This window comes from Leptonychotes weddellii, chromosome 2, assembly GCF_054177405.1.
Source record: "Leptonychotes weddellii isolate Sample4059 chromosome 2, ASM5417740v2, whole genome shotgun sequence".
Classification (NCBI taxonomy): domain Eukaryota; kingdom Metazoa; phylum Chordata; class Mammalia; order Carnivora; family Phocidae; genus Leptonychotes; species Leptonychotes weddellii.
The window spans coordinates 113,866,281-113,882,387 of record NC_138370.1 but is presented as its reverse complement, the minus strand read 5'-3'; the positions used below and the strand labels follow the sequence as shown (position 1 = coordinate 113,882,387).

Below are 16,107 nucleotides of genomic sequence, written 5' to 3'. Positions count from 1 at the left end.
AGGAGATGGGTCAGCATATTTTTACCTCTGTATATAAGTGAAAGCCGTATTAGAATGAAAGGGTACCTCTGAAGATTTTTTTTCTTGTAGGGGAAAAAAAGAAAAAATATTCTAATACAGCTGAAGGTGGTTGCACCTGTATATCGGGTCTTCCGTTGGTCTGGACGCCCTCTTACCCCTCGTTCCATTCTGGAAAGGGTAACTTATCCAAGTTGTGGGGCAAGTGTCATTGAGTTGTCACGGATGTTGTTTTGGTGATGTGTGTGGTGGTTTGGGGGAGAGCGAGCTGTTGAGAACACCACAAATAGAATAAAATAATGTCTATGAAGACAGTTATTTAGCCATTTCTAATCTAGGCGTTTTTCTAAAACAATTGCAAAGAAAAAGTTACATTGTTTAAAAAACTTGGTAGTATGGTTTTAAATAGCTAACTTAATATTCTCTGAAATTCCAACAAAACAGTGAAGTCACCAGATACCAGCTTTGTGTACATGTATCAGAGTTCAGTGCACCCAACTTTCCAGAGGCAGGAAAGGAATTTTCAAATTTGCCAGTGCCTATTTAGAGGACCCAGATTTTCCAGGAGCAGAGGAGATCCTGTTTTGCGAGGTTTTGTCAGAGGCATCCTTGGAAAAGAGTTGCATTTGCTCTCACATTCAAATTATTTTAATCTCCACTTTTTAAAGAGTTTCCATTCTCCATTCTTTTGAAAGTTTCCCTTCCCTACTCTTCCCTGTCAGTTTTGCAAATCTTGTTCAAAAAATCCAGCTGTTTTTATAGCAATGTGATTAAGACCAAGTCAGCCCTACACCCAAATTCCAGTTCTACCACACAGTGGCAAATTGCTTTATCTCTCTGATCCCCAATTTTTGCTTTTCTTAAAAAGAGATAATCATAATACTTTGTTCTTGAATGGGGAGAATTAAATGAGATGAAACGTGAAATACTTAGCATGTCTCTGACATGTTGTGAGTGCTTCATAAATATAAATTGATTCATAAATTTTCAATAGTGTGCACTTTTGTACTTCTTTTATGTAAGTGCTTATGCTGTTACTTTGATTCATGTCATGGTGGGGAACAAAAGACCCTTTTTGAACAACCTATGTGAGTAAGTTAGTAAAGCTTTTTAAGGTTCAAAACTGTATCCAAACAAATTATTTTACATTGTTTTAAGTGTGCTTTAAAAAATATTCACTGAAGTAAGAGAAGTTTTTTGCAAGTTAGTGAATAATAAATCATGATCCTTTAACCTTCTTTGAATAAACTCAATAATGGAATATAATGAAATGAAATATATATCCTTATATGAGTTTATATACAAGTGTAGTTCTTCAAAAATTTTTTCTCAAAAAAATTTACAATGTATAGGCTCATAGGGAACTTCTAGTCAAACCTTATCAATGGTCTAATTAGTAGGGCAAGAGACACAGGAAAATGTTAATCTTAGGAAATTTTAGAATAAATTTTATTTTATTAAATATATTAAAAATTAAACATACATATCACTTATTAAATAAGTGACGTTTGGGGCGCCTGGGTGGCTCAGTTGGTTAAGCGACTGCCTTCGGCTCAGGTCATGATCCCGGAGTCCCGGGATCGAGTCCCACATCGGGCTCCCTGCTCGGCGGGGAGTCTGCTTCTCCCTCTAATCCTTCCCCCTCTTGCGCTCTCTCTCTCACTCTCTCTCTCTCTAATAAATAAATTAAAAAAAAAATCTTTAAAAAAAAAAAAAATAAATAAGTGACGTTTGTTGAATAATTAGCACCTCCTATGAAATTAGTACTGAACTAGGTGCTCCCCCACCACTGCCACCAAAAAAAAAGAGGTAAAAAAAAAAAAAAAAAGAGGTAAAATAGCACCATCACCATTTTCCTATGGATAGAAACCAAGAAAAGTAAAATAACCATGAATGAGTTGTGATTTTTTTCCCTCATGGGATACCAATGACAAAAATCTTACATGCATTATGTAAGTAGTACCCTAGGATCAGAACAAAAAGTAACTTGCAATTTCTAAAGGTAGGAAAGATGACTCAAGCTTGGAGTGGTCAGGAGCTTCCCTGGAGGTCTCCTGCCTTCGTGATTTTGTACAACTCACTAAGATTCCCCGAGCCTCTGTTCCTCATTTATAAAACGGAGGAGTTGAACCTAATCTCCAGAGTCTTTTCTAGCTTCCACATACTCTGTGATGTTCTTTAATGACATGAATCCAAGATGGACAACAAATGGTCTTTTTTGCTTTTTGTACAGTAGATAGATCTATCTCCTTAGCAGGAGTAAGATGGTAAAGAAGAAATGTTTGAGGTTTGGTTGTGGGAAACATGTGTCCAACCAAGGAACTGAGAATTTATCCCTAAATATTAGGAAGCAGTTGCAAGTTGTTAACAGGATCAGAAACATGCCGAAAGGGAGTATCGGTAGGCAGTGTGCTGTGCAGAAAAGCTTGCACAGGGAGGCAGAGAGGCGGAAGGACCATGTAGCAGGCAGCCAGTGAAGAAGTGGTGAAGGTCTGGACCAAAGTGAAGGATGGCCGAAAGATGTAAAGACTGCCCTCAAACTTAAAGATATCCCCAATAATCTTGTTTGCTTTTTTCTTAGCAAACTCTCTTTAGTGCAAAAATAAAATTTGACACTTTACATGAGTTATCAAATTTTCTGAATTTCCAGAATTGAATGTGTTCTATGGATGTATCAACGTGGTAAAGTCATCTCCTGTTATTTTAAACATCTGTGCTTGGGGTTTCGGGGTTTTGTTTTCCTGGAGAAATCCTAAAGTACTGGCTGTGTTGGTCAGGGTGGGCTGGGCTGCTCTAACAAATAACTACCTTCTCTCCCATTCACTTGTATCATCACTGCCCATTTCCAGAAACTTTTCATCATTTCAAACAGAAACTCTACCCATTACCACGTTACCCTTCTCCTGGTATCTTCTATTCTACTTTCTGTCTCTGTGACTTTTTCTACTCTAGGTACATCATATTAGTGGAATCACAGTGTTTTGTCCTTTAGTGTCTGGCTTATTTCACTTAGCATAATTTTTCAAGGTTTATCCATGTTGTAGCATGTATCCAAATTTCATTCTCTTTGATAAATGGATAATATTCCATTGTATGTCTACAACACATTTTGGGTTTATCCATTCATCAGTTGACGAACACATGGGTTGTTTCCACCTTTTGGCTATTGTGACTTTCCCTTTGTTTTTAATCCAAACCTCACTCCATCAATTCTTCCTTTTCTTTTTTTGTTTGCACTATAATTTTGAACAAACAAGATTTTGTATTTCCGTAGCTGTGGGGATTTTTTTGAGGGAGCATTGCTACTGTGAGGTATGTGGTTAAGGTTATGCTAGTAACAGAATTTGTGCAGTCAGCAAACATTTGTGAGAGTCTCCTTTGTGGTGGATACTAGAGATACAGAGATGAATAATACAAGGTCCCAACTCTCAAGGAGTTCAGCTTAGTAGGGGAAGCAGGTGTAAGGAAATAATTGCAATGTGAGGTCTCAGGGATTGGAGGGACCCAAAGAAGAGAGGACCAGCTGTATGGGAGGAGGTCAGAGGAAGTGAAACTTGAGTTAACATTTTGAAGGATGAGGGGGGAATTTAAGGAGGGAAAAGTAGCAGAAGTAAGAACACGCAAGCCTATAGCTTATTGGTACTTTTTCCTCTAAAAAGTTAGAGCTCGTGGAGGCTTCAAGAAGGGGGCTGATACGGTCACATATCAATCTGAAGATGATTCTAGCAAGAATGTAGAGAATGGAGTGAGGCAGATAGTGCTGGTTGGTGGGAGAATAGGTCAGGAGAGGGCTAACCGAGAGACAGGGGTAACAATGGACTGCAACCAAGGCATGTGCGCTGGGATAGAAGGAAGCTGGACTGGAGACAGACAGAAGGCATCAGAATTGTGGACTAGCTCCATGTGAGGGTTAAGAAAAGGGCCTGTTCTAGGATGAAACCCATGTTTCTGGCTTGGTACCATTAACCCATACCGGGCAAGTAGGTTTCTAGACAAAGAAAGAAAAAATCTCAGTGTGGGGCATGCTAGTTATTAACTGTCCGTGGAATATGCTTGTAGAACTGGCTGTTAGCTGTGGCACCTGCTTCTCTGTACCTCAGCAGAGGGCCGACTGAGAATTTAAGATTCAGGGGTCAATAACATATAAGGGAGCAACTGAATATTCTATATTAAATGGGCCAATAGTAGTAAAAAGTCACTTCCCTTTTTAAAGTTGGGCCTGCAATTCAAATAAATATTTGGAAGGATTGTGTTTGTCTTCCTAAACAAGGCCCACATGTGTCTGAGCACAAAACCCCTGAATTCTTTCATGATAGAAATGCAATGAGAATTTGGTTAGGCTATTCACAGTAAAATTGAAGTTCGTATGGATTTGGGTGTTTACACTGTTCTGAAATTTAGACCAACTAGAGGTCAGAAGTAGGACATTTTTCAGAGTTGCACCTGTTTCTGGAGCTATAGACAAGTCTCTTTCAAGTACTTTATGTGCTTTACATATAATATTTCTAATTCCCAGAGCAACCCCACCAAGAGGTACTTTTATCCCATTTTCAGCTGAGGAAATGGAGGCTCATGATGTTCGATAAGGTCCCACTGTTCACATGTGACTGAGCCCTCAATTGATCACAGCTGACTCCGAAATTCCACATTGCACCTTGTCATGATCAATGAGTCATGGGGATTTAGTGTACATCAGATGGGACAGGGTTGGTATGAGGCAAATAATCCACACACAGTCTTTTGACCATGGAACTGAAATATTCAGGATGAAATGATAACGATACCTGGAATTACTTTCAAAATTGGGAAGGAGTGGGTGAGGGTTTAGATGAATCAAGGTTGTTGTTGAGTTGATAATTGTTGAAGCTGGGCAAGAGATACATAGGACTTCATTATATCATTCTCTCTGTGATGTTTTTTGTGTATTGCAAAATAGTTTTGGAAGTATTTGAATAAGATAGTTGCAAAAATGGCATTTTTCACAATTATTTATGTTTGAGACATCTTTTGTGTTTCAGGTTGTCCATCTCAGAGTCCCTCTATATTCATATTCATAAGTACCACTGCCTATGGGAATATACACTGTTTAGATGAAGTACTCCAACTTTGGGCTCTGGCATTGACCAAGCACCCTCTTAAATATGAGAGAAGCTGGATATTGTCTGGTGTCCCCCTCATATCATGTTCTCCCTAACAGCTGGAGACACTTTATGTATTCAGTGTGAGTGCCTGAAATGCTGGGCATATACTCCCTCCACGGTGAGGACAGTTGTGGGAAAAGACAACAGTTGATTTTGAAGAATGCTGCCATTTTGTAACCATTCTTATTCCATCAGCTCTGCTAAACATGGGAAGTAGTTAGCCATAGGACAGCAATTTTTTCTATTTGTGGACATAGCCATTTCTCACTCATCAGAATGTAAAGAGGTCCCCGTGTCCTAAGACAGATCCTACATACACACCCAGTGGGGAAATTGGATGAAATTTTGAAGGTGATAAATATTTGAGGAAGTAGATAATTTAGAAAGTCAATGAAATGCATAAAGTATATTATATAAAAATATAAATAAGGGAACTTTGTTTCTTTTTACTTGAAATGTTTCATTCGGGGGCTAGAATTAAATTGCCATAGACCATTGCATGTTTAGCTTGAATAAAATTTGATGGGAGTTTGGTTTTTCTATATATAGGTCAAGCAATACCATTTGTAAATATTAAGAACCATGACTACTCCTTAGTGCATAATTGCTTATAAACCATGGGAAAGAGTGAAATCACTGACTAAGTGAGGCAAGACAACAATCTTTCCTGATGATAAAGAGACCAGTCATCTCCACTTATGTGTATATTTTAGGCCTGGTCTCCAAAAGAAATATAACCAAAGAAATAGTGTGATTGCGTCCAGGGCTACTGAGCCTAATACTTGGCTGCCTCTGTGTTATTCTGATTGTAATTTTCCATGTCATCTAAATTTGTAATAATTTTTAAATATGATAGAGTTTCAGTGAACAAACATTCTGCTTGCCGCATTTCTTCTGCGTGAGTAATTCCCTGACAACTACCAGATCTTGGCAGAAGCAGACCTGGTCATAAGTCATGCTCCACTTTCCGTGTGCTGAAACCTATGATATGTAACACAGTGTCTTTGAATTCAGATGCTGATTTTTCTAAAGGAAATTTGGGAGAAAAAAAAGAAAAGGAAACGAAATACCCAAATTTAGGAGTAGTATTAATGTATTATTATAAGACTTAAAAAATACATAAACACTGGTGATGGAGTCATTTCTGTGAAGTAAAAGCCTCGATGCCATTTTCCCCTGTCCTCTGTGTGGCTTGATGGTGGCTTAAGTGGCTGTGTGAGTTTCAGTGATTGATGGCGTTAAAGTCTGTGGAATAAACGTGTGAGGCAGACTGCCGGGGCCAGGTTGGCTGCCATTCACAGCCGACCTAATCTAACTGAAAGGATTGAGAAGTTTGTCCTTTTTGGCAAACATGAAGGCTCTTCCAAGTAGCCAGCAATGTGATTTTACCACACTGTTCATTAATGGGGGTTTTGGATGGCCACCATGTCTGTCTGCTGAGCAAGTCCAAAACTGTGGTCACTGCCTCCAGCAAGCTCGCGAAGGGTTATGTCATCCCTGCTCAGCCAGCCCAACGCTTTTTCCATCTGCTAAAATATGGAACATGGCTGCTGATTTTATTCTTTCTCCAAAGAGAGAAAGAAGTTGGATGATTGTTGCTTTTAACTTAAAGATGATATGTTAATTAGCGTTTTTCAAATCTGTTAAGCTAAGCATGTTTAGAGTAGTCAGTCAGCATTGAGTTTCTTAAAGGAGAGAGATGGTACAGAGTAGCGAGATTTTGTGCCACTGGATATTTCCATAGTGAAATGATGCTCCAACCAGGCTTTCTTTTCATCAGGAGTGATCCAAAAGGTGTCATGTGCCATAGAGTTACATCATGTCCTAACTAGGTTTAGTAAGAGGATAATTGCCAGGTTGTGTCCTCCCCCACACAGGAAAAGCAGATGTGTGTGTGCACAGTTATTTAATATGTTCTTCTGGGGTGCCCTCATTTCCTGTTCTCTTTATAAGTTTTTACTAAGACATTTTCTGATGGGATTGGGAGTTTAGACAATGATCAGATTGTCGCCTTGTGTTTTGTACATCTGGGGGGGATGGTAGAGGCTGATCTATTCTTAAATAAAAGGCACTCCTGCTAAAACAATTTCTTAGTTACATTCAGAGCATGCTAAAAAAAAAAAAATACAGGAGAATCCCCCTTAAAGGTTATACTATTTATTTTATGTTTCTTCTTTGCCATTCATGAGATTTTTAAAAATAAAATGTCATACTTTTCATTATTATTTTAAAGGTCTCTGGGGAACAAGACTCATGGAAGAAAGCATCACTAACCGAGAGAAGTATCTTAAAAGTGTTTTACGGGAGCTGGCCACATACCTCCTTTTTCTCATAGTCTTGTGCATTTGTAAGTAGAACATTTCCTCCTACTAAAGGAAAAGTTTTGAAAATATTTGACCTGTCAAAACCATAATTGAAAGGAATTGTATATGCATCAGAGGGGTTCATTCAGAAGCTGTCTGTTTTCAATTTCAGTTTAGAATTTAGTAAAGCTTTCCTCTCTCCTCTGGTAAAAATTGATTAAAATTCAGCATTATCTGATTGGCCAGTTCATTGTCAGCCATGACCATTTTCACTATGAGATGCATGTGGCAACCTGCCAGATATCAAGAAACCAAGTAAAAGGATTTTTTATTAGATTTCCTGATAAAGGGGCGCCTGGGTAGCTCAGTCATTAAGCGTCTGCCTTCAACTAAGGTCATGATCCCGGGGTCCTAGGATTGAGCCCCACATTGGGCTCCCTGCTCGCGGGAAGCCTGCTTCTCCCTCTCCCACTCTCCCTGCTTGTGTTCCGTCTCTCGCTGTGTCTCTCTCTGTCAAATAAATAAATAAAATCTTTAAGAAAAAAAAGATTTCCTGATAAATACACTGTCACTATTTTTACATCAATTAACGTGAAGTTTAATGTAGGAATTATTTTCAGCAAAATGACATTCAAAGTTTAACGTTCAGGAAATACAAATAATGTCTCCTAATATTGCTTCTATGGATATATATATAAAAGTCCCATTCTTTTGGATCTGGATGTGTTTCCTGTGTGGGTTCCTTCATTCTAATTCATAATGTCTTCCAAATCTTCAGTAATCACCAGCCTTGTACTCTACAGGAAACTTATGGCAGACTCATCTCTTTCTTCTTCCTCTCTTCTTTCAGTATGTATATGCATCCCCTGGGAGGGGAGGGGACTCAAGCCTTATCCAGGACAAGTCTTAGAAACCATTTGCTTTGAAGTCCAGAAAGTCTTAGACAATGGATTGATGTTCTGATTCAAAGGGTATTGGATGATGGGAGTTCTGTCCTGTTCTCTCTAAAGGTCTTTATGAGAACAGACAAGGAAGCAGCTTTATGACAACCAGGACCTCTTACCATACTCCTGGGAAAGGACTTCCTTCATATAGTGTACACTTAGAAAGGCTTAAAAAATTAACACCAATCTTAAAAAGAGTCCTCTTCTTTGTTTATGGAGAGAATCAAAATTTATCAATGATTTAATAAGGCCATTCTTATTACATTAAAATTGACCACCTTGAATTTAATTGACTAGGCAAAAAGCTTCCTTAAAAACATTTTTAAAATTTATTAGATTTATTAAAAAAATTTTTTTAAACTTATAAGTTGAACATAAAGGATTGAGGAAACACTTAAGTTTCAATATTTATAATTTTAAGAAATTGAATATTGATTTGTTTACTATCCCCACACACAGTTTTTTATTAATACTAGTAAGTTTTAATGAGCTTTTTTTTTTTTAAAGATTTATTTATTTATTTGAGAGAGCAAGAATGAAAGAGAGTACACGAGAGGGGGGAGGGTCAGAAGGAGAAGCAGGCTCCTTGCTGAGCAGGGAGCCCGATGCGGGACTCGATCCCGGGACTCCAGGATCATGACCTGAGCCGAAGACAGTTGCTTAACCAACTGAGCCACCCAGGTGCCCCTTAATGAGCTTTAACAGGGAATGACGACTTTTTGCATTTTCTGAGACTTTGCCAATCCACGTGGGAACTTGAGAAAAAAAGGTGTTTAAGCTAGAATGTATGTATGTGTGAATAATATCCGTTTTCTTGATTTTTTTCTGTTGTTTGTTTAGGAGGGAATGGCATTACTTTTTCCAACATTCTATCTAAGATAGAAATGCTGAAAAAGTAAAAAAGATCTATTCATTATATTAAAAGTTGTAAAGCCAGAGATGTGATATTTTTAATTTTTATGTTCTAAGCTGTTAGAGCTTACAATACTGAAGTAGAGTTTGCTCCCTGCATAGGCGCTTAAATATTAAACTACACTGGCCTTAAATATTAACAGATTGATTAGAATCATTATTAAGATTTTTTCAAGCATGACACAGACACATACATACGTATATATTTTTATGCAAAATATAAGTACCCCTATAAGCACGTTTAGGTTTTCAGTGGCCCCCCAAATTGCTTGAGCATCAGAATCACCAAGAGAATTTTTTAAAAATTACAGTTTGCCCAGATCTGCTAAATCTGAGCCTTCCAGAGGTGGCCCAGGGAAGTGAGTGTTCCGATGCACTGACAAGTTTGGGAACTAGGCCAGATAAATAAACTGAAGAGCTAGAGTTCTAGGAAACATGCCTTACTTAAGTCATGTAATTAGTGTTTTCTTGTTTATTTTGGAGTTTAATGCTTTTTGTTCTTTTTCACACTAATCACTTTTTTCTTGTATCAGTAGCTGCATATTTTACATAGGCCAAGTTTTATTTTCAGAGTACTGTAGAATCTCTGGCTAGGAAGGGATCTTAGCAACCATATGATCAAACCTCCACTGAATGCTAAAATTCCCCCTGCAGCATCCCTCTCAAATGGTCAGTCCTCTTGTGTCTGATTGAGCAAGAGTTCCAGGTTAAAGGACTTACTTCTTTGAAATAGTTCATTTTGTTTCTCTATGGCTATGTTAGAAAGTTCTCCCTTATATGAAGCCAAGTCTAACCTGTCAAATTTCCTCTCCTAGCTCTCCCCTCCAAGCCCACCTGTACCAAGTACCTTTTCCATGTTCTTCTCCAATTTAGCCCATCAGAAATTTGGAGACAGACATTCAGTCTCCCTTAAGTCTTCTCTAGGTTAAACCTTTCTGGTTCCTTTAACTGTTGATCATGTAATTGGAGACATGCGTTTGAGTACCCATGTGATAGAAACTCCCTCCAGCACACGTTCTGTTTATCAGGTTCCTTTGAAGGCACAGTAGGAGCCTCATAATGAAAGAGGGGGAAAGGGGGGCCATAGGTGTCCTCAGTCAGATACACAGCTGTGGTTCATGCCTCCTCCCATCACCTGATTCTTCACATAAATGATTCCTCAGTCTCTTCACCAGAAACTATAAAGCACTGTGTCCCCCAACTAGTATATGAACACTTTTTCCTGGAACATAGTAGCGGACTTCCCTTTCAGTTGTGTTAAATTTCATCTCATTCAGTCCATCTGTTGAAATTTTTTTGGATCTGGATTCATTCATCTTATGTATCAGTTGTTCCTCTTGGCTTCACTGGATCAACAGAGTTGATATCATCCATGTCCTTATCCTGATTAATTAATAAATCAAAAAAGATTGGTCTAACAACATCATCCATTAGTCAAAGTTCTGAGTTCACTGAATTATATTATCATCTAGCTCAGAATGTTCAAGAAATAGGATAATAAGGATAATAGAATAATAAGGATAATAAATAGGAAATAACAACTGGGTGGCTCCGTCATTAAGCGTCTGCCTTCGGCTCAGGTCATGATCCCGGGATCCTGGGATGGAGCCCCGCGTCGGGCTCCCTGCCCTGCAGGAAGCCTGCTTCTCCTTCTCCCCCTCCCCCTGCTTGTGTTCCCTCTCTCGCTGTCTCTCTCTCTGTCAAATGAATAAATAAAATCTTAAAAAAAAAAAAAGAAATAGGATAATAAGAAAGACTTTTTCAAATGCCTGTCAGAATAACTCCACCATTCCTCTGCTATTAGCTGTTGACCAAATTAAAAATGAACATTATGAGGATAAGCGGACATGATTTACTCCTAACAAAGCCTTACTGGCTCCTAGTGATTGAGCCCTTTCCCATTGCTCAAAAACCATCTTTTTAACTATTAGTTTTAAAATCTTGCCAGCAATATCAATATCAAATGACCAATAATATCAAGCGTATTACTCTGTGGGTAAATGAGATAATGCACTTAACCGTATGCCTTGCATATTGGAAGCTCTTGATATGAAGTAGATAGGGTTCTGGAAGGCAGTTGGCATAGTAGGAAAAGTATAGATTTTTTTGCATCAACAGAGATCTGGGTTCAAATCCCAGCTCCACTACTTATATACTAGGTAAGCTTGAACAAGTTATTTAACCTTTCTGAACCCTTGTTTTCTCATCTGTGAAATACTTATTTTGAAAGATTTTGTGGAATGCCTGGGTGGCTCAGTCAGTTACGGGTCTGCCTTCAGCTCAGGTCATGATCTCAGGGTCCTGGGATCGAGCCCTGAGTTGTCCGGCTCCCTGCTCAGCGTGGAGTCTGCATCTCCCTCTCCCTTTGCCTCTGCTCCTCCCCCTGCCCATGCTCTCACTCATTCTCTCTCTCTCAAATAAATAAATAAAATCTTAAAAAAAAGAAAAGAAATATTTTCTGAACTTTGGGATTGATATACCAAAAAATCCTAGCATACTGTCTGTCACGTGAAGAATAGTAAGAGCAAAATTCTTCCCAGAAATAGTTGACAATGGCTGAATTGTTTCATCAGTAGGTTCTAAAAACTATAGGTTCGAATTGTTTGGACATTCATTTGAAGCAACTAAGTGCCCATCAAGACCCATTTTCTATCTTATCAGTGTTACTTCTAAGCCCTGTGTCTTTAAAATTAGTCTACTTAACCCAGAGGAGAGAAATGACATGGGAACTAGGTAATCCCACTTTCTCTATAATTTAAAATTTATTCTTACTTGAAACCTAAGGTTGCTATGAATCCACCATCAAAGTACGTGCTTATATATGGGTTACTGTTATAAAGAGCCACAGAATTTCTTTGTGTGACTTAGATGCTGAACTTAAAGAAGGGGATTAATGGTATTGTTAAAGATCTTTGGAAAAACCAAATGAAATCTTTGGTGAATCTATGATAAAAGTACATTTGCCTCTTCTTTTTTTCTGCTCTCTCCGTTAAAATTTCTCAAGTTTCCTGTTCAAACATAATAATGGAAATCATAAAGAAAAGTTTAGGTAGAGTTAGCATCATAGAAATTTGGTATTTCTGTATGTCAAAAAAAATAGACAAGATTAAAAGGCAGAAAACTCTCAAGAATACTTAGAAGAAACATTACAAAGGATTAATATTTTAACACATATATAACCCACAAAGCACTGAGAAAAATACCAAGGCCTCAGTAAATATTTTACGGAGTAGAAAATATAACATATTTCACAGAGTAGAAAATGTAATCAATTAGATTAAGAAAGTCTTTAACTTTAAACTCACCAGGGTCCAAAGAAGTAATGAAACTGGAGAAATGAACAACACAATCATAATACAGCGTGATATGTCCTGGGATAGGAAGAGCTCTTATATGAAGAAATCTATGTGTTTCCATCTCTTTATTTCTGGAAGAAGAAGGCTTTGCTTTGTATTCTAAAAAAAAAAAAAAAATGAATAGTATCAAATCAACATGTTGTATACCTTAAACTTACATAATATGACAAGTCAATTATATCTCAATAAAAAAGAAATGAATATTTTATTTTACTTGTAAAAATCTTGCAAAGATGATTAATCTAAAGATAGTTTTCCTAATTGCAAGAGAATTCATGCAGATGAACTGTTGATAACTAGGTCAGGGAAGTCAAAGTCCGTGGGTTAATCATCACATTGGTGGGAAGCTAATTCAATTTCCAGTGACATACATTCCAACAGCTGACACATTCAGTCTGAAGATCACAGCTTGCAGCCCACGGAAAGTAACTTTTAAAGACTGCCTATGGCCGGAAAGCTCTCTGTCCTTTTCAATAGAACAAAACTTGCATAAATACTAATTGCATAAATACTAATTTAAACATGGCCTGCGTTCCATGTGCATAGCTTTCTCTTCTTTATGTCTTTGTGATAACATATATAAATATTACATATCTTTCCCTCTTGTTTCAAATGACAAAAGTAATAACCTGAAGCTCAGTATGGACACTCACAAAAGCACTTGTGTCAACAGACTTTATCCCTCAAAGATTTCCATCACAGTGTTACTTACGATTTCCTTCAAATTTTAACCAAAACTAGATTAAAATATCTGGAGGTTTTAATAACTTTAATTCACCTCTCTTGTTTATTCTGCTGTCTCACTTCTACCTCTTGAAACACCTCACCAGAGTTGCTTAGGGTCCTCTTAATTGCTAAATTTTATGGGCTCTTTTCAGGCTTTCTCTGGCATTTGCTCCTATGGCATTTGGCTTTCTAGAAGCTTCTCTTTGGCTTCCAGGACTCACTCTCTTCCTGTGTTTCTTCTTGCTCTATTCACTTTCTTAGTTTTTTTCTTTATGAAATGTGTTTAGCCAGTGTATTCTCTGTGATTGGGTCTTTGGTTTTCTCTTCAGGTGATCTTTTCCACAGCTTCAACTGGTACTTGCTGCTGGTGAGTCCACGCGCCCCCTAGACCTAGCTCATGAACTACAAACCTTGTACCAACTTCTACCCGGCATCTCCACTCGTGTATCTCCCAGGCATCTCATCCTTGCTGTTCCTAATGCCACACTCATCATCCTTCCCATCCAAACTTGCTTCATTCATGTTCTCTCTCTGGGCTCATGTTAACATCACCCACATGATGCCTCTCTCCAAAGCTGGGCATCACTCTAGATGCTTTCCTTCATTCTTCTCGTGTGATCATTCCACCTACTTCTTCCTCTTTGGTGCCTCTCAAATCTGCCTTCCTTCATATATCGTTATTTTCCCTATTTTAACCTTTATCATCTCTATCCTGGATTATTCATTTATTCATTCATTCAATTGTTCAGTAAGTTAATTAAAAACAGATTTAGGCCCTGCCCTGAAATGTGGAAGTGATATGAAAGAAAACAGTTGGGGACGAGGATTCCCCTACAGAGAAGGCCTCTCTGAGGCCTAAATCAAGCGTGGGAGCCCTTCAGATGAAGAGAACTGCCTGAGTGAAGTTTCTGAGGCAGGAAAGAGCTCAGAACATTCCAGAAGCTGAGTGAAGACAGTTACTAGAGAGAGTACCATCAGATGAGGATGGAAAGGTGGTCAGGGGCCAGACCCTATAGGTCTGGTAGGCCTTGGTTAGGGGTTTAGAGGGGGAAGCTGGGATTTTAAGTAGGGGAGTGACAAGATTTATTTAAATTTTAAGATGACTCAGATGCCGTTAGACCACATATCGGTTGGAATCTTTTTAGATCTTTTAGTAGGACTCCCAGGCACTGCCTCCAGGCTGCTCTGAAACCAGATTAACCCAGGTCACTCTTCCATTTAACATACTATCATCACCTCACTTTCAAGGTTAAGTTTAAAATCATTACATAATAAAGTGCACTTCATTATTCCGTCTTTGCTTACTTCTTCAGACCTGCCACTCCCTATGAACACCTGTTATTTCAACCACATCAAGCCACCGTGAGTCTCAAAAAGGCCTTGGCCTAGGCTGTCACCTCTTCTTGGTCTGTTCAGTTCTTCCTCATCCCTCAAGATCAGCTCAAGAGGCAGATCCATCGAGAAGCCTTTATCCACTAGCCCTTCCCCAGAGCTGTGCTGAGGTCCCGGGCCCACCTCAGTCACCGCACTCCTCACCCTGGATTGTCAGACTAGTTCATGCATCCGTGTCCCTCAGCACAGGGAGGGAGAAAGGGGTGCTGTTAGGCACATCTCAGAGATGCCACATAGATGTTCTTACTAAATGCTGACAGCTTCGCCCATTCTCATTCTCTGTTTACTAGTACTTCTTGCTCACTAACCCAGAACTATTCCTAGTATGACAACACCAAGAGCTCAAGCCTAATCATTCTTTGATTTATGTGTATCGCTTTGCATTTGGCACTTTTCATTTATAGAGTCTATTCAAATACCTGATCTTATTTGATCTCTACCGTGTTTCTGTGAGGATGTGGGACAGCACAGAGCTAGCAAAGGAGTTCGGCTTCCTGGTCAGGATGATGGCTTTACTTTGTGGCAGATGGCCTTGGAATACTGGATTCTACTGTCTTTACATCTGGTATTTATATTTGTGTGGCAGCTTTGATTTCCTCTTTGGCCCAAGAGTTACGAAGAGGAAAACAATTTTTCATTTTGAGATGGCTTGGTTTTATCTGTGTTTGCTTAATCCTTTTAAAATTAATTTTCTGGGGGCGCCTGGGTGGCTCAGCCATTAAGCGTCTGCCTTCGGCTCAGGTCATGATCCCAGGGTCCTGGGATCGAGCCCCACGTCGGGCTCCCTGCTCAGCGGGAAGCCTGCTTCTCCCTCTCCCTCTCCCCCTGCTTGTGTTCCCTCTCTCGCTGTGTCTGTCAAATAAATAAATAAAATCTTTTTTAAAAATTTTAATTTTCTGCATTTGTGGTTTTTAAAATATTGCTTCTTTGTTTTTTATGGGGGATTTTTTGTTATTTTCTGTGTTTCTGTTGTCTTGTTACATTGGAAAAGTCTTCTTTACTTTTTATTCTAACGATTTGGAGTTTTTAGTACAGTCATCTTTGTTTTTAGTCTTTGAGCCTACATTTTTTCAACAATATTAAGGATAAAATAGTGTCCATTGCTATTTTATTTTATTATTATTATTTTTAAAGATTTTATTTATTTATTTGAGAGAGAGAATGAGATAGAGAGAGCATGAGATGGGGGAGGGTCAGAGGGAGAAGCAGACTCCCCGCTGAGCAGGGAGCCCGATGCGGGACTCGATCCCGGGACTCCAGGATCATGACCTGAGCCGAAGGCAGTCGCTTAACCAACTGAGCCACCCAGGCGCCC

General features: G+C 38.7%; 2 protein-coding genes across 5 annotated transcripts in view; both read left to right on the top strand.

Moving 5' to 3' along the window:
• The window catches only part of LOC102748592 (putative E3 ubiquitin-protein ligase HERC6), a 580,669-nt gene that overhangs the window by 269,912 nt on the left and 294,650 nt on the right, over positions 1-16,107 (top strand). The gene's annotated exons all lie outside the window — the stretch shown is intronic.
• The window catches only part of PKD2 (polycystin 2, transient receptor potential cation channel), a 54,069-nt gene that overhangs the window by 946 nt on the left and 37,016 nt on the right, over positions 1-16,107 (top strand). For all 4 annotated transcript variants that reach the window (XR_014142937.1, XM_081812153.1, XM_081812152.1 and 1 more), the window contains exon 2: positions 7,393-7,506. Coding sequence is in view for 3 of the 4 variants with exons in the window: in XM_081812153.1 (XP_081668279.1) it covers positions 7,393-7,506 (114 nt within the window). In the remaining variant the exon portion in view is untranslated. The remainder of the gene's footprint in view (positions 1-7,392; positions 7,507-16,107) is intronic.